Source organism: Lupinus angustifolius, chromosome LG02, assembly GCF_001865875.1.
Source record: "Lupinus angustifolius cultivar Tanjil chromosome LG02, LupAngTanjil_v1.0, whole genome shotgun sequence".
Taxonomy (NCBI): domain Eukaryota; kingdom Viridiplantae; phylum Streptophyta; class Magnoliopsida; order Fabales; family Fabaceae; genus Lupinus; species Lupinus angustifolius.
The window spans coordinates 9,749,808-9,772,640 of NC_032010.1; the positions used below are offsets into that span (position 1 = coordinate 9,749,808).

At 33.1% G+C, this 22,833-nt stretch overlaps 2 protein-coding genes and 2 long non-coding RNA genes across 6 annotated transcripts; 2 read left to right on the forward strand and 2 right to left on the reverse strand.

The window, feature by feature from the left end:
• Window positions 11–986, forward strand: LOC109328961. Its single transcript, XR_002105497.1, has 3 exons — window positions 11–256; window positions 320–407; window positions 910–986. It is a non-coding gene; the product is annotated as an uncharacterized LOC109328961 (long non-coding RNA).
• On the reverse strand, window positions 2,534–5,444 carry LOC109335424. The gene is made up of 3 exons (XR_002106205.1): window positions 5,434–5,444; window positions 5,307–5,315; window positions 2,534–2,589 (listed from the first exon to the last, which is right to left on the reverse strand). It is a non-coding gene; the product is annotated as an uncharacterized LOC109335424 (long non-coding RNA).
• On the forward strand, window positions 5,319–15,459 carry LOC109335420 (DNA-3-methyladenine glycosylase 1-like). Its single transcript, XM_019571558.1, has 5 exons — window positions 5,319–6,270; window positions 13,547–13,604; window positions 13,708–13,791; window positions 14,006–14,147; window positions 14,907–15,459. The coding sequence occupies exons 1-5, from the start codon at window positions 5,883–5,885 to the stop codon at window positions 15,273–15,275; spliced, it is 1,041 nt and encodes a 346-aa protein (XP_019427103.1). The 5' UTR covers window positions 5,319–5,882; the 3' UTR covers window positions 15,276–15,459.
• LOC109335432 (probable WRKY transcription factor 40) lies at window positions 16,363–18,629 on the reverse strand. 3 transcript variants are annotated; one of them, XM_019571567.1, is made up of 5 exons: window positions 18,414–18,629; window positions 18,244–18,307; window positions 17,491–17,811; window positions 17,253–17,369; window positions 16,363–16,758 (listed from the first exon to the last, which is right to left on the reverse strand). In XM_019571567.1, the coding sequence occupies exons 1-5, from the start codon at window positions 18,485–18,487 to the stop codon at window positions 16,483–16,485; spliced, it is 852 nt and encodes a 283-aa protein (XP_019427112.1). In that variant the 5' UTR covers window positions 18,488–18,629; the 3' UTR covers window positions 16,363–16,482. The 3 variants fall into 3 exon arrangements, with proteins under 3 accessions (XP_019427112.1, XP_019427115.1, XP_019427120.1); XM_019571570.1 differs by having other exon boundaries at window positions 18,244–18,303; window positions 18,413–18,629; XM_019571575.1 differs by lacking the exon at window positions 18,244–18,307 and having other exon boundaries at window positions 18,413–18,629.

Consider the following 22,833-nt stretch of genomic DNA (forward strand, 5'->3'; position numbering starts at 1 on the left):
GAAGCTCAAATGGAGAAGTTGCCAAATCCATTACCATACAGGTATTTAAATTTATATGGTTTCATTTCTTTTAATTGTATACTTACTTTTTACCATCCATTCTCAGTTCTTGGTTGATATTCTCCACAATGTGCATCAAACCTTACACATTTTTACCCTTGTGGAAGAGAAGTTCATATATGATCTACCTAATAGATTTGTCAAGTGCATCAAACCTGAGGAAAATGTTAAGTTAAGATGAACCACATGATGTTTGGTATGTCTCTCTACATATTGTTTGATTTACTTAAGTGATTGTAATCATCATGATTTACTTAAGGTGGAGTAGGTGATCACAATGAAGACAAGAGTAAAACATTAGAAGACACAAAGAAGAAGGTTCGTCAGCTCCAAGAATCATGGACAAGGTAATATAAACAATAAACTATAAACAATAAACTTGACATGTTTGTTTTCTCATGGTAATAAACTATGATCAACATTGAAGATATTGGACTAGTGTTACTAGTTCATGATTTAAGATCTTATAAATTTCTTTAGTACCTAATTTCTTATTGCAGGGAATTGCTTTCTTATGAGGAAAATGTTAATATTATTAGCTAATTGATTAAACACTATTCTTTCATTATTTCACTACCATTACATACTCTATTATCCCCCTAATATTATTGGCTAATTGTACTTTTTACATGATATATCTATAAGACTTTACAAATGTTTTTCAAACAGAGGAAAACTCTTGTGAGACTACTATTCCTTATTGCTAATGTGTACCATCCTTTTACTTATAAATCAAGTCCACAACACATTAGCATTAATATGCCACATTCGAAGCCAAAGATTCTGTTATAGATTGTGATTTGACATACTTTAGCCTACTGGATGATATGATTGATTCAATTTATGTAGCAATGGAGACGAAAGCAGGAAATGATCAAGGTGATGTTGTAGTGATCAAGCGGGCAAGGCTAGAAGTTCCTTGTGATTATGCATGAAACTTTTGTTATAGAAATATTAATGGCTTGTGTATTTATCTTTCCCCATAGTTTTAACCAAATTTGGAATGTTTCAACAAATGGTTTGAATGATACATATATTATGTGAACTTATTAATGCTCCTGTATTTGTGAATTATTTTAAGATGAATGTGATTATAATTTGAGATATTGAGTCTAATTTCTTAGTATTAATTTTTCTACAAATTTCAATTAATATCAATTATTAATTTCTTTTTATTTAATTTCTTAGTATTACCTTTTACCAATGTATTATTGAATATAAATATTGTTACACAATCGGCGCAACAGGAAGAGGAATATGTATGAAAATAGAATAAATCGTAACTAACTTAATTAGCCACGGTTGAAGTGTGGTAATCATTTGTACAAACATTTCTAATGTTAAATCATCAAATTAGCCACGGTTGTTACTGTAGCGAACAAATAGAACCGTGGCAATTTAAATGTTACCACACTTTAGGGAAGCATAGCTATATTGCAAAATGATTGTGGCTAATATTTAGCAACGCCACTAATTGCTTCACTTGCGGCGGCCGTGGCTAACACAATTAGCTACGGTTTTTCTGAACACTAGCCACGGTTGTAACCGTGGCTAAAGGATATTTTTGTTGTGGTGTAAAAAAATCTATTGAAGAAAATCATTACTTTAAAAACTACTATTTCAAATAAACATTTTTTAAAATCACCTTTTAAAATAACACTTCTAAAATCATTTAAAAAACACATTTAGAAATCAATTTTTTTAAAAGTGATATTTTGAACTTTTATAGAAAAATATTTTTTTCCAACATTACGAGCATGTGACATTTAAGGTTCTAGGTATAAAGTTTTTAACAAATACTTAGTATAATGTCTATGTACTGTCAGTGTAAAGATTTATACATAATCACTATATCATCCACCGTTCATTTGAATTACTTTTTTGAAGAGTCAATAATGATTAAATATAAATTAGAGTTAATTACACTAACACCCCTGAGTTTTAGTGAAATTACACAAACCACCCCTCACTTTTCTACACCTACACAAACCTCCCCTAGTTTTTATACTTTCATTACACTGAGTACCCCCACATGATAAATAAGTGTAATATTTTAAACAAAAAATGTGATAAATACAATTAAGTTAAACAAAAGATAGTATACTGTGAGGAAAAATCCAAATAATATACATATCAATGTATCTTTATTATTTTTGGTTATAAAATGCATCAACAATTCTAAAAAGATGTTGTTTAAATTGATCTTATACTATATCGTAACGAACCAAAAATAATAAAGAGGTATCGACTCATATATTATTTGGACCTGTCTCCACAATATACCATGTTTTGTTTAACTTAATTGCATTTATCACATTTTTTGTTTAAAAAATTACACTTATTTATCATGCAGGGGTGATCAGTGTAATGAAAGTATAAAAATTAGAGGGTGTGTAGGTGTAGAAAAGTGATGGGTGATTAGTGTAATTTTGCTAAAACTCAGGGGATGTGGTGTAATTTATTCTATAAATTATGGATGATATAGTGACAATGTATAAGAATCATACATCGGTCAATGCATATATTTTTCTCATACTTATAATTAATACTTAAGAATAAAATTTTAATATTAACAACATACATATGTCCTATAATTAATATAAATTTAATAAAATATTATAAATGAGAGTGAGAATCATGGATGAATTTGCTTGAATTTAGTTTTCTTAAATATTAAATGAAATTGAAAAAGCAAAGAAGATCATTTTTTATTTTTGTTTTTTTGGATGAATTGAATATATATTCATGGATATCTATTTATTGTATCCATATATTGTCACTACTATCCATTGAATTTTATTCATTTAAATCAATTAGCTCTAATGGATGGTTTTGGATGGATTGTGGATTGTGAAAATTTTGTCACCTCTAATGGACTGGTTGTTCTAATTGGTACCTAATAAAGAATGAAAGTGAAAATTGAAAGTAATTGTGAAGTTTAACCTCAGCTATAGTTATCAAATTAACTAAGTAAATCGAAGTGTTTGTATCACACAACAAACAACCCAAAATTATTGAGTTGAGAAACAGTAAAAATAATAAAATACTATATTTTTATAACAATTCTCCATGGAGATGATAATTATTCATTATATTTGTTTATACCAATGTTGTATTTTTACACATATTTGTTGGATAGAAAAGGTAGATTACTTCATTAATAAACAACATAATTTAATTTCCAAATTCTTAATACATCTAATGGAACAAGTTCTTACCACACCTAATTTTGAAATTCTTAACAACATAATTTCCAAATTCTTTGGCAAATAATGGACCAAATTCTAATTTCATTGCTAATAACAAAGTTTAAATAATATATTGAGGATTTTTACCTTATTCAAAATGTACATCTTAAATTGCGCCAAAACAAGTTTCTAAAATCCCAAATACATTGAAATTTATCCCAAAATATGCAGAATGATTAAAAGTCTCAAGACAAAATACATGGAAATTATCTTAATATTATTAACTCCAGATAATCCTCTTCCATCCACTATTAGGCACACTTTCAATATCATTTATCTGAAATAATAACTATTAGCTAAATTTGGAACAGTTTGAGATGGAGTCGTTGAACTGAGATATTACAACTCTCTGAATTAAATTCCATATGCCATGACAAAACCATTAAATTTAGAGCAGTTTGATAAACTTAATAATATACTTAACTTGAAGTGATTGAAGCTACTAAAGTAAGCTAAATGCGAATGCATTAGCTTAAGAGGAGAATGTTAGATATGTTAATTTGTCTAATATTTATTCTATTATTAGGTGTCCTAGATTTCAGGGAGTATAAGCCTATTTTTATTTCAGTTTTTAGTAGTTACATTATAAGCTTGTAAAATGTGGTTTGTTACTTTTCTTTCTATTTTGAAAAGGCTATAAACAGCCTTTGAATTCTAATAATACTAGCAAGTTACCCGTGCATTTGCATGGGACGATATTTTTTGCTGCATGATTAAGAATATATATTACATGTGCATTTATGATTAAGAATATGTATGTTGCTCGTGCATTCGCATGGTTAAAACCATGTATGTTACCGGTGCATTCATATTGTTAAAAATTATTAATTATATATAAAATCATACGGTCAGACCATACTGTTTAACTGTTTAAATCGGATAAACTTAATATGGGTCATCTACTGATTTAACATCTTGTTCGACTTTCTCAACATTGTTTTTTCCACATACATAACATGATATAGTTAGTAGTATCCTATTAATAAAAAAAATCATCAATAAATTTATAATTTCATTATTATTTGATTCTAAAATAAGATTAGTATAAAAATAAATATTATTTAACTCTAAAATAACTACAAACAATATGTTATGATTCATATTATTATTATTTTAATATTGCTATAGTAACATTATATTTTAATATTGCATACGTAATCATATTCTTTTTATTTTTAAATAAATCACATGTCATGAGGGCTTGAGAGATTGACACATGTCATGAGAGAGTTCTTAGAGATTGACACATGTCATGAGGGAATTCTTGAGAGATTGACACATGTCATTGAGAGATTAACACATGTCATGAGAGACCTTTAGTTTTGATGAGAGGTTAACACATGTCATGGGGGCTTGAGAGATTGACACATGTCATGAGGGAGTTTTTTTTATTATATAGGTAATAGATACTGTCTTCCGTAATTTTATTTTTACCGTCTTTCTTATAAGAAGTACTTATTTTTTTTTAAATTGTTACGTGACTTCTACTAATTTCACTTTAGTCTTTTAACTTTTTTTTCATTAGTCATTTTAGACCAATCATTAGTTTTCTAACTTAAAAATCTAATTTTAATATTATAGTTTAAAAATAATTTATTTGATTGAGAACATAGAAATTTTGACATAAAAAGCTAAAATAAAAACCCACAGAATATAGCCCACATAAAAGGAAAAAAAGAAATACGTGAATTTTTTTTAAAAACGAATAAATATAAAAATGATTTTCATTAACAAATAACAACTTTCGGTCCTAGTATAACTACTCATCTCTTTAATGCTTAAAAGATAGAAACTACATAGTTCAAAAAAATTGCTAACTTATTAAAGGAATATACTTACACTCTGTAAGCCACAATTTTGATTGATTAGTTAAAGTAGTAAACATTATTAACTTCCTAAAAAACTTTAATGGAGACATATGCAAGATATTATATTTGGATATTAATATGTTATTATTATTAGTTGCTTTCTCTTAGCATTCTCAAAATTCCCTTTAACTTTCTCATTCTTTACCAAATTACCACCAACTTTCTCTCTATTATTCCACACTCCATTACCATTTCCCTCACTTTCACTCAACCCCACATACAATACTATCTAAAGTTTCCTCCTTTTTCACTCACACAACTACAAAATCAAATATTTAGAGCTCAATTTTTAAGTAATGCACCTTTCAAAACGTCTCATTCTCTTTCTAGGGTTTTGCATTGCTTAGTCCCACTATTCAATTTCATCAAACAAGATTTCCAATTTAGTTTTGTTTTTCAAATTTAAACCAAGTTCAGTTTCTCTCTGTAAGAGGAACAAAAACTTTTTTTAGTAATGCAGCTGAAAAAAATTCATTCTTTTTAGGGTTTTGCATTGTTTAATCCCAAACCCACCATTGAAATCCATCACATCATTCAATTCCATCAAACGGGAATTTCATATTTTCAAACCAAGTTTAAACTTTCTCTCTCTGGAAGCAAAACAAAACTTTTTTTATTCAATTGTGTGTGTGTGTGAAAGCCTTAACTTTTGAAATTTTCATAGTCAGCAAAATTGATCTTAGAGTTTTCAGAAGAAGGTTCTAGAATGTCGGGTCCACCCAGAGTTCGATCCATGAATGTAGCCATCCGAGAAACAGAGAAGAAAGCAGTGAAGAAATCGGTGCCAGAATCAGAGAAGAAGCCAATGGCACTGCCTTTGATTTTGAAGCAGCAAGATAATCATCATAACCAAGCTGTGCTGAAAAACATGTCCATGAATGCTTCGTGCTCCTCCGATGCGTCGTCCACCGATTCTTCCACTCATAGTGGTGCGAAGGTGGTGGCGCGGCGGAGGGCTACTACTGTGCCTGTGAGGAAGAAGGTTGATAAAGTGAGGATTAACAATGTAGGTGGTACTGATAGTGTTGATGAGACTGATTCAAATGATAGCTTGCAGAACAAGAAAAGGTGTGCTTGGGTTACACCAAATACAGGTATCTTTTAATTCATGTTCCTGATTTTGTTATTGTATTCTTTACTTGTTTGTTGCTATAGTTACTAGGTTTTATCATTAACCTTACATTCGACATGCCAAGTTCGTGCTGTTTCACATATTATGTGCCAGGTTCACCCTAAAGAAAATTTTCTAACATTGATGTAAAAGTGATGAACTGATGATGCTTACCTGTCCAAATGAACCATGTATATTTACTCATATCGTGTTCCTAGTAAGTATGGTTGTGTTGTGACATTGATATGATTGGTTTGAGGTATGGATGTAATTTTGGAAACAATTAAGGTCAAGGTGGTGTCTAGTTTAGTAGACGTGTCAAAACAGGACGGTTTAATAGAACAAAACAGGACATAAGATTAATAAGTAGAATATTTTGGTTCCACTAAAAGGGTGGAACTAAAGAGAACAGAACTTAGCATCCTGTTCTGATTCCATGCCAAACGTTGCCCAAGATTTAAGAATTAAGATAGATAGGTGTTAGTGTTACTAAGTCATGCTTTGAAGTTTTGCTTCATTCCTACCAGTTTCTTATTTAGTTATTCTATTCTGAGCTGTGTCTTATGAAGTAGGCTACTTCAAAATAGTTGCCCAATCCAACACCGTTGTGTATCAGTAACACACATCATGAACACTTCCAAATCTCCTGACCATATTTTATGAAATTTTTACTATTACATTTTGAATTTGTTCCATTAGAGATGGAAATAACACAGTTCTTGGATCAACAGTAGTAGCATATATTATGTTTGCAAGGAATCATATTAACTTTAAAACTTTATTTCTCTCTTTTAATTTAAGATTTGTGCCTTTATGTTAATCTTGTACTAATTTTATATTTTCCATCTTAGTCATGTCCTGTGGTATAATTTTAGAAATTTACTATATCCTTGTTTGTGCCGCAATGTAATTGTATCTCATTCTTGCTTCCTAAGTTGTGACCCTAATCTTATTGGTTTTAGCCTTTTAGGCATCAGTGTGATTTTGGAGACAATTAACATTTATGAATTAAGAAATAGTTGTTAATGTTACTAAGTCAGGCTGTTGTTGCCTATATAGTTAAGGACTAGGGAGGGAAAGAATGACAGTAAATAAAGCTGCAGTGCTGCACATGTTTGTGAAGTTATATTATAATTGACCGCAATGTGGAAAATTGAGAAATTTTAGGAAATGCCAGCATGATTTATATGTTGTCGCACCCTGATTTTCGGCTACGCGACCTCACATCTTTTGCAGTTGAAATGTGGAAAACTCAATTTAAGCTCAAATTAGGATAAAATGGTCTTTTATATCAGAGTTTGAGTTCGGGAGTCGATTACGATCGAGGAAGGTATTAGCACCTTGTCTGCCCGTAATTAAACAGTACCCTAACTAATTACATGAATTAAATACCCTTGATTTATTAAAATTAAATTACTTAAAACAAATATTTATTTTTTATTTTTGTGTCTGACAAGAGTTAATCTTGCTCATACGTATCCTCAGATGCAATAGGGAAATCAAGACTACGTAGTTCTGGTTGAAAATTGTTTGTTTCTTCGTTTGAAAATTTAGAAATTGTTTTAAATTAATTGAAGTGGAACTAATAGACGAAAAGTTAACATTGATTGTTTACCCTCTTCCCATTTCAATAGATAGCAGAAGCAGTACAAGTGACTGCGACCGGTTCTTGGCTCGGAGCGAGGAGAAAGGCACAATACGAGTCATAACCTCGCTATTGAATCCCAAAATAATTAAAACGTTTGTTATTATTTTTTATAAAGTAAAGCTTCAAATTTTTTTTGAGTTTAATTGAAGTGGAATTAATAGATGAAGAGTCAACATTGATTGTTTACCCTCTTCCCACTGCGATATATAGCAGAAGCAGTACAAATGATCGCGACCGGTTCTCGGCTCGAAGCAAGGAGAAAAACACAATATGAGTCGTAACCTCGCTATTGAATCCCAAAATAATTAAAACGTTTGTTATTATTTTTTATAAAGTAAAGCTTAGAAATTTGTTTGAGTTTAATTGAAGTGGAATTAATAGACGAAGAGTGAACATTGATTGCTTACCTTGTTCCCACTTTGATATATAGTAGAAGTAGTACAAGTGATCGCGATCGATTCTCGACTCGAGGTGAGGAGAAAGATACAATACAAGTTGTAACCTCGCTACTGAATTCTCTAAAAGAATAATTATAAATGTTTGTTGTTTTTAAAAAAACATATTTAATTTTAACTACTTTATTTTGTAACAAAGATAAACAAAGTTACTCATTTGCTTACTTAAATTAAAAAGCTATTCCATTCTACAAAAGACGAATATTATTCTATTATGATCCTTTATAAAAAATTTATTATTTACATAACAAAATCCTATCACTAACACACAGCAAGAGGCAATGGATAAAAAAAGGCAAGAGTTTAATATTGAGTCGTGAGGAAGGAGGGGGTTCCCCTTGATCACACAAATTAATTGCTCCCTCCTACAGTCAAGTTAGTGATTTGGTGACATCTTATACTAAGCTCGTTCATTTAGGCTTTTGTATTTATAAAAAATTACTTCTCACATTCATATGCTTGATTTGTTGAACTGCATAATTTTAACTTAAAAGAATGTAGAAACTTAGCTTTTCTAGTGGATCTCATTTTTTCAACTTCTGACAAAAATTTCATCCAAAAACATTGCACGAGAATAACCTTTTGTTTTAGTTCTATACAAATATGCTAATATTATAGATAAATAATGTCACCAAAATTTGAAAAAAAACTTTACCTTCAGGTTTGTAAATATCTCATTTGTTCAAACTTCTTTTTTTTTTTTCATCCCTAGTCTTGTTATTAAGAAACACACAAGGATTCTAACACAAAATAAAAAGTTCTTGCAAAGGTTCCGGACACTCGCTACCCGAATAATCATCAAGTGTTTCTTCATAATCTTCCAGATCATCTCCTCTAGTGAATACCACGATCATGTAGTTAACAATTTTGCCTCCAAACAAAGCCTGCAAGTGACGTAAAGTAGCAACCTCTTCTTGTGTAAATCGGGCTCCAACAGAGAACACTAGAAGGAATGCATGGAACCCATCCTTGGCCAAATCAAAACATTTGACTATTTCCTTCACAATAAACTCTAGAAGGACTGCATGGAACCCATCCTTGGCCAAATCAAAACATTTGACTATTTCCTTCACAATAAACTCAAATCCATCCGAAGAATCAAATAGTCCTAGAGTGTGAATAACATTCACATGATGTCCTTTTTTCTTATGTTTTTTTTGTTGTATACATCATACTTAAGTTTATTAAGCCAACTTGTCATTTATCAGTTTATTAAGTGAACTACTCATTTGACTTGTTAATCATGTGAGATTTTGTCCATAGTAAGTAAACCATATGAGGACACTGAACGATGTAAGTAGTCGGTCCCACTTGGATCCTACAAATCCCAGGATCCAAGTTTGGCATGGTGCTGAGATGGGATTTGCTATTCAATCCCATCTGAATCCTAGTTGTCCTTGCTCCGAACCCCAGACCCAGATCATAGTTTCCCAGTGGGTCTAGTTGGGAAAGAAACGACAGGGTTAAAAACTCATTTTTTTCTTCTCATTTTTAAAACATTGTGTCCTTTTTTGGGACATTTTGGTCATTTCGACAAATCCCTATACTTAATTTGAACAAAAGGACCTCGGTGGGTAGCTCTCGACCTATTCGAACAACTTAACCTTGGGTGAGCAGCTCTGAACCCCTAGATGAGCTTCTTTTTTCGGTGACTGGCACTCTCTTTCCGGCAATGGTGGGGGTAAATCACAGAAGGAAAGAGGTGTGGAAAGAGATGTTATTAAAGGCGTCGAAGAGGCTAGTCATGTGGGAAGGCCATTTTTTTTATCCTTTGGTGGGTGAGTGGTACTGTTAAACGTGGTTCTAAACGCTCTGCCTGTTTATCTCCTTTCCTTTTACAAGGCTCCTAAGGGGGTGATTAAGGATTTGATAAAAATCCAGACAGTTTCTGTGGGGTGGGGTTGAAGCTCAAAGAAGGATTCCTTGGGTCAATTGGGAAACTGTGTGTGTGGATCGTGACAAGGGAGGCTTGGGTATTAAGGATCTTGAATCCTTTAACCTACCTCTCCTCGGAAAATGGAAATGGCGTTGTTTATTTGAGGGTGAGTCTCTTTGGGTCGGAGTTTTAAGGTCTATGTATGGTGATCAGTGTGTCTCTGAGTTTGGAGTTAGGGTTTCAACTGCTTTGTCAGCCTCATTTTGGTGGAAAGACTTGAAGAGAGTGTATTATGGTTTAAGTGATACTCATGGGAGGTTGAATGATGGTGTTAAGAGAGTAGTGTGCAATGGTAACAATACTAGGTTCTTGTTGGATTTCTGGGTGGGAGAAGGTGTTTTGAAGAACTCGTTTGAGAGGTTATTTAACCTGACTATAGACAAAGGAGCTTTTGTTGGTCACTTGGGAAGCTGGGTGGATGGGTCGTGGGTCTGGAATATTCCATGGAGAAGAGAGCCTTTTGATTGGGAAAAACCCTTAATTGAGGATCTTTTCATGGTGATAAGTTCTAGTGCTCTTAAGGAGGAGGATGCTGATCATTGGATTTGGACTCATGATGTGTCAAAAGCTTATACGGTTAAATATGCATATAAGGTCATTTGGCAACAGGGCAACTCTAGAATAGAGGACCGGGAGAGATGGGTTTTGGTAGGGAAGTCTTTGCCGCCTTTGAAGATTCGCATTCTTGCTTGGAGAATATTGCAATGTAGAGTCCCTTGTAAGCTAAATTTGGTGAATAGGGGAGTGAATATCACTGGCAATGATCTCATGTGTGTCTGGTGTAAGGATCGAGAAGATACAATGAATTATTTGTTTTTTCTCGTGCCCTTTCTCTTATTGAACTTGGCAACTTCTTTATCAGTGGTTGGATCTAGTGGCGATCTTACCCTCTAATGGCAAGGACCATCTTCTTCAACATTTCTTCCCTATTAGAGACAAGATTTTGAAGGATGTTTACTCAGTTATTTGGATGGCTAGAATCTGGGCTCTATGCACTTGTAGGAATGATGTGGTTTTCAACAACAAAGGAGTGTGTTTGGAGGAGCTAGTGGATGACATCAAATTCAAATCTTGGCTTTGGATTAAAGGAAGACACAAGTCGTCTGCAAATACATCTTCGTTTGAATGGACTTCAAACCCAGTCCTTAGCATGGAATGCTATTGCTCTTTTTCTTTTCTTTCGGTCGGTATTTGGTTTTGTTTTGGTTAGTTTTTATGGCTTTGATTGGGTGGGTTTTGTAATTGAGGTGTTCTGGATTCCTCTTTTTTCAATGCTCTGTATATTGGTTTCTTCGATGTATCTTTAATTTTCCTTAATAAAATATTTTACTTGTAAAAAAAAAAGGGCTCATCTTCCTCTTTTTACTGCTGGTTCTGCAACTTCTTTTTCCATTTCAACCATGCAACCTTCTGAGCCATCAGCCATGGCATCATCTCAGCCACCATCATCTCAGTCATCTTCACTATATTATTGTCAATGCTTAAAATAGACTTGTAGTCTAAGTATTGTATTTCTCATTTATTTTCCAGACTTAGAGAGACTTAATTCCTTATACTTATTTGATTTATATTGGAATTTTGAGCTACTTAGTATTTACTTTTATTACATTTGAGTTATTCTTTGATTTTGAGCTTATGTCTTTTAACTTTGGTGTATTTATCTATTTTTAGCATTCATGTGTATAAAGCATTTAAAGATTAGGATACGAAGACTTGAGTTCAATGCTCTATCAATGGACATGACTTATGATAGACCATTGCATTATGGGATCATTCAATCCATGCAGCCGACTCCACCCAGTGTGACTTAAGGCTTGTCTATTGTTGTTATATGCGTATAGTATAAATTGATTATTTGCTTCCCTAAATATCCTTATCATTGCCATCCCGCTATCCACTATCCCGCTTTCCCGTTTTTGGGGTCGTCTGGGATGTTCTGGGTTCTAGGATTGATCACTTAGTGGACCCCATTAAATATTCAATCTGGGTATAATTGCTTACTCATTGAGATATGTTTTTTTATTGGTCAAAAACTTTCATAATTTGAAACTTCGGTCCATGTTTTTGTAAAGTGCATATGTAGATACTATAGAAACAATGTAACTACTAATTAATGATTCAATATCACAGTGACTGTGATCTCTTGATCTATATGATGCATTTTTTGTTGTTCATTTCAATTCAACAATATGAATAGATGCTCAAAAGCTCTTTCTCTTATGTATATTATATTCCTTTTTATAAACAAAATGATAATCATAGCATTAATATGCACTTACTCAAATTTCCTACATATCAAGTTCTGGCTTGTACACAGGTAGAAGTCTTTCTTTAAGGGAAGCATGTGTTACTCATACTTTATCAATTTTTCATACAACGAGTACCATTCTATAGCAGTATACTTCATATCTGTAAGGACCATAAGTATAGGCTATAGTTGGTCAACTCATGAAATATTCCCTGTTCATGTAAAATCTGGCATGTGCATGACACTTTTCGGTGTGACATGGCGAGCCATAGTGGTGATGAGTTAAAGATTCCAACTTAAGAGACAGATCGAGTTTTCTGTTGGCATGCTGAACAAGGGTTTTGGTGGTTTGCCTCCTTGTGAACCTGCGGTTAAGGATGCTTGACCTTTTTTGCAGTTATATTGGCAAATTCACATCTCTCATACCTGTAAGGAAGACAACTATTTGGCAGCAAGTGTAGTTAACATGGCTCATAATGCTATGGATGGTCATGGTCTCATGGAATTCTCGTCATTCCCTAATGCATGCTTTCAATGTTTCGTAGATGACATGCAAGGCTTTTCCTTGCCTAGCTCCCTTTTTAGTTTTGGGATTTAGCTCCTTGTATTCAGTAAAAAACTCGGGGTGGTGAAATAGTCTATTTTGTTGCACTAGAGTAATTACTAATTAGTTATTATTGCCCTTTTGTGCTGTCAATATGCGAAAATAAAGTATGGTAAAGGTGTTCTGTGTATAACAAGCATTCTTTCTTAATGAAATGGCTAAACATAATAGTGAAGTGCTTCGTAATTTCGTAGAGCACATCTGCCTCAGTTTTCATGATTGCATTCAACACCTATGTGAGGATAAATAGAATGTTATGCCCTTTGAGTTTCACAGTGTTTTCTCCTTTTGTTTTTCTGTTGCGTTAACATTGTAATTGTGAATTTCGTATTCTTCTTTGGTTTCTAATATGTTCTCATTTGTGTCAGAACCATGTTATGTTGCTTTTCATGATGAAGAGTGGGGAGTTCCTGTTCATGATGACAAGTATGTGGGTTTGTTCTGGTGGTTGCATAATCTTCTCTTCGGTTTTTAGCTTCTGGGTTGAAACTGTCTCGTTTCTGGGATTTTGTTTTTGTGCAATGTGCAGGAAACTGTTCGAGTTGCTGTGCTTCTCTGGAGCCTTGGCCGAACTTGCATGGCCCACCATTCTCGGAAAAAGGCAGTTATTCCGGTACTGATAATCGTCCCTGAGATATATAGGTTGGATTTAATTATATGGTTGGCATAGAACAAATACACATAAAAAAGAAGTTGCTCATTACATAACCGGTGTACTTCTATTTAGGTTTCAATTGGTTTCAAAGATTTTAATATTGTCTAAAATGCAATAACAAATTTTAGGATTTAGCTTTGGATTAATTGTTGTGATATATCGCCGAACACAGGGAAGTATTTTTCGATTTTGATCCATACGCTGTTTCAAGAATGAATGAGAGAAAGGTAACTACACCAGGAAGCCCTGCCAACTCATTGCTATCAGATCTCAGGTTGCGATCAATAATTGAAAATGCACGTCAGATGTGTAAGGTAAATACTGCTTCTCATTTTCTAATCACATGTATCACATGCATTGTTTTAAATTGTAGACTGCATCACGTAATGCAGCTATAATATTACGGTTGTAGTGACCGTCACAACTGCATCAACCACAAATGGGGGTGACACCGAATCATAATGATGCCCCCGCATCGGGCTGCAGCTTAACTGTATCAAGCCGCATCGAATTGAAAAACATTTTTTTAATCACAAAAAAATTCACAGTGCAACGACTGCAATCCGCATTGTGATGACCGCAATCGCACTAATCACAACCGCAATTTAAAACAATGATGACATGCATAGAAGGTGAGTCTCGACATAACAGTAAGGTTGCTAATAACTTTGTGACCTAGTGACAATGATTTTCAAATCCTAGAAACAACCTCTTCATTTTCAAAGATAAAGGTTCCATTCATCTACCTTCCCCATATCCCACCAGTCTCATGCTGGGCACAATTTTACTTGCATGTGTAAAATTTTCATTTTTTTTGTCCCTTTGTCATTGTTTCTTGAAAAGGCTCTTGCTGAAGTGAATCAAACTTTGTCCTTGATGCTCATGTTCAAACTTTTCTGCTACCGACAATGAAAAATATTGAAGAAAAAAATGAAAGAAACCTGCTTCCTGACCCAAATTTGAATTGAAAACAAAACTTGGTTGAGAAAAAACAAATTCCCAATTCAACTTGTTCTAAGGGATGAATATTATATATTATTATATTGTCTTTAACTATCATATTTTAAATGCAGGTAATGGAAGAGTTTGGTTCCTTTGACACATATATTTGGAACTTTGTGAACCATAAGCCTATAGTGAGCCAGTTCCGGTACCCACGCCAAGTTCCGGTCAAATCTCCGAAAGCAGAATTCATCAGTAAAGACCTAGTAAAGAGAGGATTCAGGAGTGTAGGGCCAACAGTGATATATACATTCATGCAAGTGGCTGGTCTGACTAATGACCACCTTATCAGTTGCTTCAGATTCAAGGAATGCAGCGCCACGAATGCAGCAGTGGCGAAAGAGAGCTCTCTCAACTCTGAGGTCAAAGAGAAAGCAAGTGAGGAGGAGCCATCAGAAGTAGGTATATTGCTAGCTGTGAACAAATTGAGCTTCACTTAAAAGTAGTATGAGGACTTTGGTCAATGGTTGCATTGTTAATGAGGTTGTTGTCAAGTTGTGGAGTGTACAAAACCCAAAAGGCATTTTTTTAATTGATAAAGCAAAATGGACCTTTGGCAAATGTTTCAATTGTCATGTATTGCAAGATATACTGAAATAGTCATAGTTGCAGTTTGCCTACCTTTTTCTTTTGTATTGTGTGGTCACCAAGACCCTTTTATACTTAGCTATGATCGGGACCCTATCATACCGAGTCTCAGAGCCATGAGATGCACTTTTAAGATGTCTCTAAAGTCTATCATTTTTGTTCTCTCTGTCTAAAATTTAACTCACAAATGAACCCTTAAGAATTAAAGCAAGATTGTTGCTAGGAACTGAGAAACTGTATATTTGATTCTTATAACTTAAGTGATAGTATCTTTAATTTGATCCTGATGTTGTATTTGTGACAAATGGTGTCATAATATTAATAAATAATAAGCACCACATTAATTGTACATGGATTCAAATAAAAAATTATAAATAAGAGCCAAGTTAAAAGCAGTATTGCACATTGAGAATAAATGAATACTTTAACATTTTTTATTAGCAGACACTGTTTTTTTCCTTATATCTTTAGTCAAGGCTCACGGTCAAGTATGTCCAACATTACCTAATTTTATGAAATGAGTGTTGAATACTATGGTTAGGGGTCTTCAAGGTACAAAGCTGGACTCCTTTGAAATTATTGGTTGAAGTCTTTATTGAAAAAGCTGGCAAGATTGTCCACTTCTTTTTTATTATTTGTTTTGTATAGTATGTATAAATACAACACTGAATCTTGACAGATTAAACTAAACATCACTTTGTCGGCCCATTAATCAAAATATACATGCTGCTAACCATTTACTGTATAGCATTGATATTCTGATTCTTGATCCAAATTAGTCCAAAATAGTGTCTCAGTTTACCTTTTGTGAATTGCAGACTAGATCATTCAGATCACTCACTTTTTCCTTCTTTATTCTGAGTTATATTCCTAGATTGATGCATCAATATAGTTTATAAAATATAAACTCTCAAACTATGAGTTTGTGTTAATATTTAATTAGCTTCCAAAATGTTTGATCTTTATATAACACTGTTGTTAAACATTTACATAATGATCCTCCTATGCTGAAAATAATATAGTAATACTTCAGATTTTGAAACTAAGTTAGTAGATGGGTTAATTGTTCTGCAAGAACCTCCCTGATATAGCTGCCACAAGTGCTTCTCTGAAATTAGGATCCATGGTCAATGAAGTAGCCATTTGTTGCACCATGATATTTGGTACTACTTGATGAGATGAATCAATTTTTGGTTTTGTGCTCTTGGAATCATTGCTGCACTTAGATTTTACCAAGTCAAGGGTAGTAACTGTTGGTGCCAAAGGGTGAGTATGATTGTGATCCCCTTCATAAGTTGCAACAAGGACAGATTGATCATCTACATTTCTTTGCACCTGAATAACCAAACAAGACCAACACCAACTTATTAGCTTCTCATTCGAAGATAAAGATAAATGCATATGGATACATTATCAGATTCAATGATCAACAACCAAAAATGTGTTAGTCTAGTAGTGTAAGGCTCTGCTAGATCCCAAGATCACCAAAAGGTCTAGGGTTCAATTCCTACATCGACACTTGTTGGGAGGGGTAGCCACACATCCCGAAAGGGATTAGTTCTTTAGCCAAAGGGTGAGGGGATACCCTTGGTAGTACAAAAAAGATTCAAAGACTAAAAAGGCATTGATCTAGTCGTATAAGGCCTCACTAAATCCTCAAAAAGACCCAAAGGTTAAGAGTTTGATTTCTAGGAACGATATTTGGTTGGGAGGGGCAACCATGCAAAGGAATTAGTTCCTTACCGATATATGAGAGGACACTTTTGGTAGTACTAAAAAAAAAAAAAGTATCTGATTAGATGTTCAAAAGATTATGATTAGATTTTTACCTTCTTTTTCACAGGGCAGGTTGGAGCAAAAGAACATTTGAAGTATGCTCTTGGACAAGGATTATCTCTAGTCACCTTTTGTCCATACTTCCTCCATTGGTATCCATCTTTCACAACCTGAAACCACATACAATGATTATGAGTTTATGCTAAGAATGGTTATGAACAGAACATTATATGTATTGTTATAACCAACCAAGATGAATGAATGGTAAATAAGAGTGAAGAGTCTTCTTACAAGGCTTGTATCAGATGATTCTGTCCTCACATAAACTGTTGAAATTTTTGGTTCTTCCCTTTGTTTCTTGCAAGATTCTTCATTGGTGGAGCTGCTTTCAAAGTTATTAATTCCCATCAGGTTACTATTATTGTTACTGCTTTCAGACTTTCTTTTCTTTGAAGATGGGTTGAATTCCTTTTCAGGATTTTTGCTCATATATTCCATCAATTGGCTTCTCAAATTGTTGTAATTCTCACACACAACTGAGAGCATATCCACCAATTTCTTGTTTTCTGCACTCACCCTCTTCAGTTCCATTTCCAACTTAATAATAGTACACTGAAATGTCAACACTAGGATATTAGGATCACTAAGTAGTGTGATGCAGAGACAAAACAAAACGGAACAAGACAATTGGGAACATAACTCTGTTTTATTTCATCATATTCTGAAAGGTCTATCAAACACTATTAAATGCGTTTCCATATTAGACAAGTGAATCGTTGGACCAGACTACGATCAGGCCTCCAACTATCGTAGAGTTCCATTTATAAACTTTTCCACTCATCTCCTCATATCCAATATGAGACTTTACACTTGAATAAACTCACCATGAACAAAATAATCACTCATTCACTCAACAAGAAAAAAAGATGTACTTGACATTCCAATTTCCTAGTGCTAAATAAATTGTTATAGAATCTGGTAAATTATTACTACAAGTCTACAACCAAGGGAAAGAAAACAAAGCAAAGAATTGGATCAACTAACCTCCTCTTTCACAGGAAACTTGGTCATCCCCAATGAGAATAATTTGCTTTCTACCTCCTTCTGAAATCAAAAACACATAAGGATTTATATATAACAGCTTTTTTTATCTAATTAGAGAAGCATTTCATTTAACAGCTTTTTTATCTTCAATTATTTAATATATACTCACAGTAACCTCTTCATGAGCTCTATATGAATTAAGGTTGAGATCCAAGGACGTGTCAATCCATGATGAACAATCCATGACTTCCAAGTAAAATAAAACAAAGTAGCAGTTGTTGAAAGCTTTAATAGCAAAAAGCTGTTGCTAAAAGCTAAATCTACTTTCTAGTTTCGTATGAAGTATATCTAGAGAACAAGGTGTTTGAGAAATTTGAAGTAAAGAAACTAAGACAAACATATATATATGGATTATGGAGAGAGATATTATAGGAAGGTAGGAAGCACTTGAAGAAGTAGTCAAGTTGAGTAAGGAAACTAAGTGGAAAGAGAGACACACGTGGGAAATAAAATCAATACCACTTGCTTAATTCAAAAGCTGGCATAAGCATTCAACCAAACTCCACTTTCTTTTTTATTTCTACTATTTAAATAGTCCATCAAAAGTTGGTCTAATAATATAAAGTTGAAAAAGATTTTTTGTTTAAATTAGACTTCAATTAAATATTTGATTTCTATAAAATAATATTTATTAAGACAGATCTAAATAAGTTATTTCCTTATCATATAAGGGATAGGATTGATTATAAAAAAAATACAAGAACGTGTTTATAATGTAGGACGAGTATGTCAGAATCTATATAATAATGAATAAATTAGAGGATCAAAATAGAAGTGTGATGACGGTGAATTCTTGGTACATGGTCATGGATGGATGGAAGTCAAATTTCAAAGTCAAAGACATACCTCTCAATCAAATAATATTAAATATATAAATAGGATGAGTAGATATATGATGTTATTATGTATTGTAATATTTAACTTTTTATTATAGAGAAAAATATATATGAGTTATATACATTGATAATATAAGAGTTTTTATATTATTATTATTATTATTATGTTATACTATGAGTAATATAAATTAATAATAGTGAACAATGAAATGATAAAATTTTAATTCTTTTCCTGATTTAGTTGAAGCAAATTTAATTTGATTTGTTTCTACCTATATATATGGGTTGCAATTTCTTTTTTTTATGTGAACTTATGCAATTATAGGATTAAAATATAAAATAAGTTCGAAAAAATGTAGTATAATTGCCCTTGCTTGCAACCATTTTATACTTTAAAAAAAAGTTTTGGTTGATAGCTTCGTCCAAATAATTTAAAAAATCCAAGACTTTCATCATAAAAATCAAAACATTTGATAGAAGAAATAAACTTTCTTTAAACACAATGTAACATTGTGATTGAAGATAGTAATTAATGCATATTTTTTCTTGTGGAATGTATTTAAAGTCTTTTAAAACTTTGGTACAAGTTGCTTATGACCTCTTATAAAAAAGACTTCTCTCATAGATTCTTAGGTTATATTTAGGCTAAATATTGTTAAACATTGTATCTCATCCTAGCTTAAGGGAATAACCGAAAGTAGTGAAAGAAAAGATGAAAGAGAAATTTCAAATAATACCTCTATATATTTCTTATTTTATTCAACAAAAGATATAACAAACTATTTATAATAAGAAAGGGTGGTTATTATTATCCCAACTAAACTAACCACCGAACTCTAACGACTTACTAAAAGAAACAAGTCTGGGCCAAAAATAAAAGAGATAAAAACAACAGGCCCAAATGAAAAAAAAGTCAAGAAAATCAAATTCTTTTGAGCTCATTTTCCACAATTTGTTTATGTTGATAATGAGCTCTATTAGCTAACTTTAAGAGCCCCCCGCAAGTTGGGAGTACAAAGTCTTTTACATATAGGAGATAGGGATTTGGTAAAAATGTCTGCTATTTGTAATGCAGTGGGATGAACAAAAGATGTATCAAGCAAGCTTCAATCTTTTCTCTTATTGAATGACAATCCACCTCGATATGCTTGGTCATCTCATTTTAAATAATGGATTTGCAGCTACGTGAAGGGCGAATTGGTTATCACAATAGAGGATTACAGGTTGAGGATGAGCAATCTGCAAGTCTTGTATTAGGTAGAGTAACCATTGTGCTTCACAAGCTGCTAAGGCCATGGCTCTATATTCTACTTCAACTGAGGATCTTGCTACAACCTGTTTTTTTCTCTTCTATGAAATGAGTGAATTCTCAAGGTAAAAGCAGTAACCAGAAACAAATTTTTTAGAGTCAGGGCATCCTGCCCAATCTGAATCAGTGTACCCTTACCTTAAGATCTGAATCTGCTGGTTAAAGTGATTATTAGTAGCTTTAGACAAAAACTGACTCAGAGGCCCAATAGAGAAGCTAAGGCCAGGTCTAGTATGAGTTAAGTATAAGAGCATACACATGAGTCTTTTATAAGGTGTAGGATCAGTTAAAGGAGTACATGTTTTAGAGCTGACCAACTTTTTGGCATATTCCATTTGAGTGGAGCAAGGCTTTAATCCAAGCATGCTAGTTTCTTCTAGAAGATCTAAGGCATACTTTCTATGATAGAACAATATACCCTTACTAGACCTTACCACTTCCATTCCTAAGAAATACCTTAGGAGGCCAAGGTCCTTTATGGTAAATTTTGAGTTGAGCAATTCCTTCATAAGGTCATCCACATATGCAAGTACAATAGTAAAACTATAAGTAGTGGATTTAATAAAATGTGACTGATATGCAAAAGATTTTTGATAACTTGATTGAAGAAGAATTCATGTTAGCTTTTCATGCCATTGCCTGCTAGCATGCTTTAGGTCATACAAAGATCTCTGAAGCTTGTAGACTAGTCTAGGGTGATCAACTTTGAGTCCTAGAGGAGCTTCATATAAACTTCCTCTTTTAACTCACCATGAAGGAAATTTGTATTCACATCTAGTTGATGAAGATGCCAATTGTTTGTTGAAGCTAATGATAGAATGACCCTAATGGTAGTCATCTTGAGTACACGACTAAAAGTTTCCATGTAATTTATTCCTTCAGTTTGGGTGAAACTTTTGGCAACAAGTCTTGCCTTGTGCCTTTCAATGGATCCATCTCATTTGTATTTTAACTTGAAAACTCATTTACATCCTATTTCTTTCTTATCATTGGCTAGGTTTGTTATATCCAAGCACCATTTTTATCAAGAGCATGAAGCTCCTTCTGAATGGCTTCCTTCCAACATTGTTGTTTAATAGCTTCATTATAGCTACTTGGTTCAATGTTAGAAAAAATACTAAGAGTAATGTCTGTGAGTGTTGGACAAGTGATCATAAGATATACTTTTAGATAAGGATATCTTATTTTTGAAGACCTTGGTGAGACAGAGTGTGAAGTAGAGTTGGTTAGTGTGCAATGACAATCTTGCAAGTATTGAAGTTTATGTGTAATTTTGTGTGACCTTCTTGGAGTTTGATTGTTAATGAGGGTACTACCTTCCTCAACATTGTCAATCATGTTGTCTTCAACAGGAGTAATACTTTGGGAGTTGGTTTCTTCATGGGTATTTATACAAGTACTAGGCTCGTAAACTAAGGATTCAACAGAAGGTACTTGAGGACTAAAAACAATCCTACAATTGTCATTAGTGGTTAAACTAGTGTTTGATTTAGTGGGAATGGTTAAGCTAGGGTCCTTCTCTTTATAAGATAATCTCTGAAAGGGAAAATGTGTTCATAAAAGTGTGTATTTCTAGATATAAAGATTTCATGTATATTGATATCCAAAATTACATAACCTTTTTACTCTCCTTTTCAGTCGAAGGAAAACATTTTTTCTAGATCTATGATCCAATTTCCTTCTTTATGAAGAAAGGGTGGCAGCATAACAAAAACATCCAAAAACCCTAAGGGTTAGTTTGGGAGTTGATTTTTTTAGGGGGAAAATGGAAATTGAAGGCTTGGGAGCCATGAAATACACTTGTGAGATGAGTCCCAAGCCTTCCCTTTCCTTTCCTTTCCCTCCAAAATTCAACTTCCAAACTAATCCTAAGGTGAGAGATGTCTGATTGCTTTCCATATAAGACATTGAAAGAACTATCATTAGAAAGGTAATAACTAGGCTCTATGTTAATCAAGTGCACATCATGATTTACAACATAGTTCCAAAAATAGTGAGGCAACTTGGATTGGAAAACCAAAGATCTAGCAACATTAGGAATATGTTGGTGTTTTCTCTCAACAACCCCATTTTGCTGGGGTGTTTCAACACAGCTAGTTTGATGCTCAATCCATTGATTTGCATAGTATTGACTTAGGGAAAATTCCTTCTCATTATAACTTCTTATGCACTTAACTCTAAGTCCAAATTGAGTATGGACAAGGGTAACGAAATTCTTGACTAGATCATGCACTTCTAATTTAAGCTTTAGGAAGTATAACCATGTAAATCTGGATTTGTCATCAACTATGATTAGAAAATATATATGTCCAATGGTACTAGGGATAAAGAAAGGCCCCATATGTCCATATGAACCAAATAAAAAGGAGTAGTGGCTTCAATAAT

Excerpts from the sequence above, each read along its gene's own strand:
- LOC109335420 (XM_019571558.1), top strand. The coding sequence starts at position 5,883 with ATGTCGGGTCCACCCAGAGTTCGATCCATGAATGTAGCCATCCGAGAA. Across the intron at positions 13,605-13,707 it reads GTTCCTGTTCATGATGACAA|GAAACTGTTCGAGTTGCTGT; the intron begins GTATGTGGGTTT and ends TGCAATGTGCAG. Across the intron at positions 13,792-14,005 it reads GGAAAAAGGCAGTTATTCCG|GGAAGTATTTTTCGATTTTG; the intron begins GTACTGATAATC and ends CGCCGAACACAG.
- LOC109335432 (XM_019571567.1), bottom strand. The coding sequence starts at position 18,487 with ATGGATTGTTCATCATGGATTGACACGTCCTTGGATCTCAACCTTAAT. Across the intron at positions 18,308-18,413 it reads AGAGCTCATGAAGAGGTTAC|TCAGAAGGAGGTAGAAAGCA; the intron begins TGTGAGTATATA and ends GTGTTTTTGATT. Across the intron at positions 17,370-17,490 it reads AATCATCTGATACAAGCCTT|GTTGTGAAAGATGGATACCA; the intron begins GTAAGAAGACTC and ends ATGTGGTTTCAG.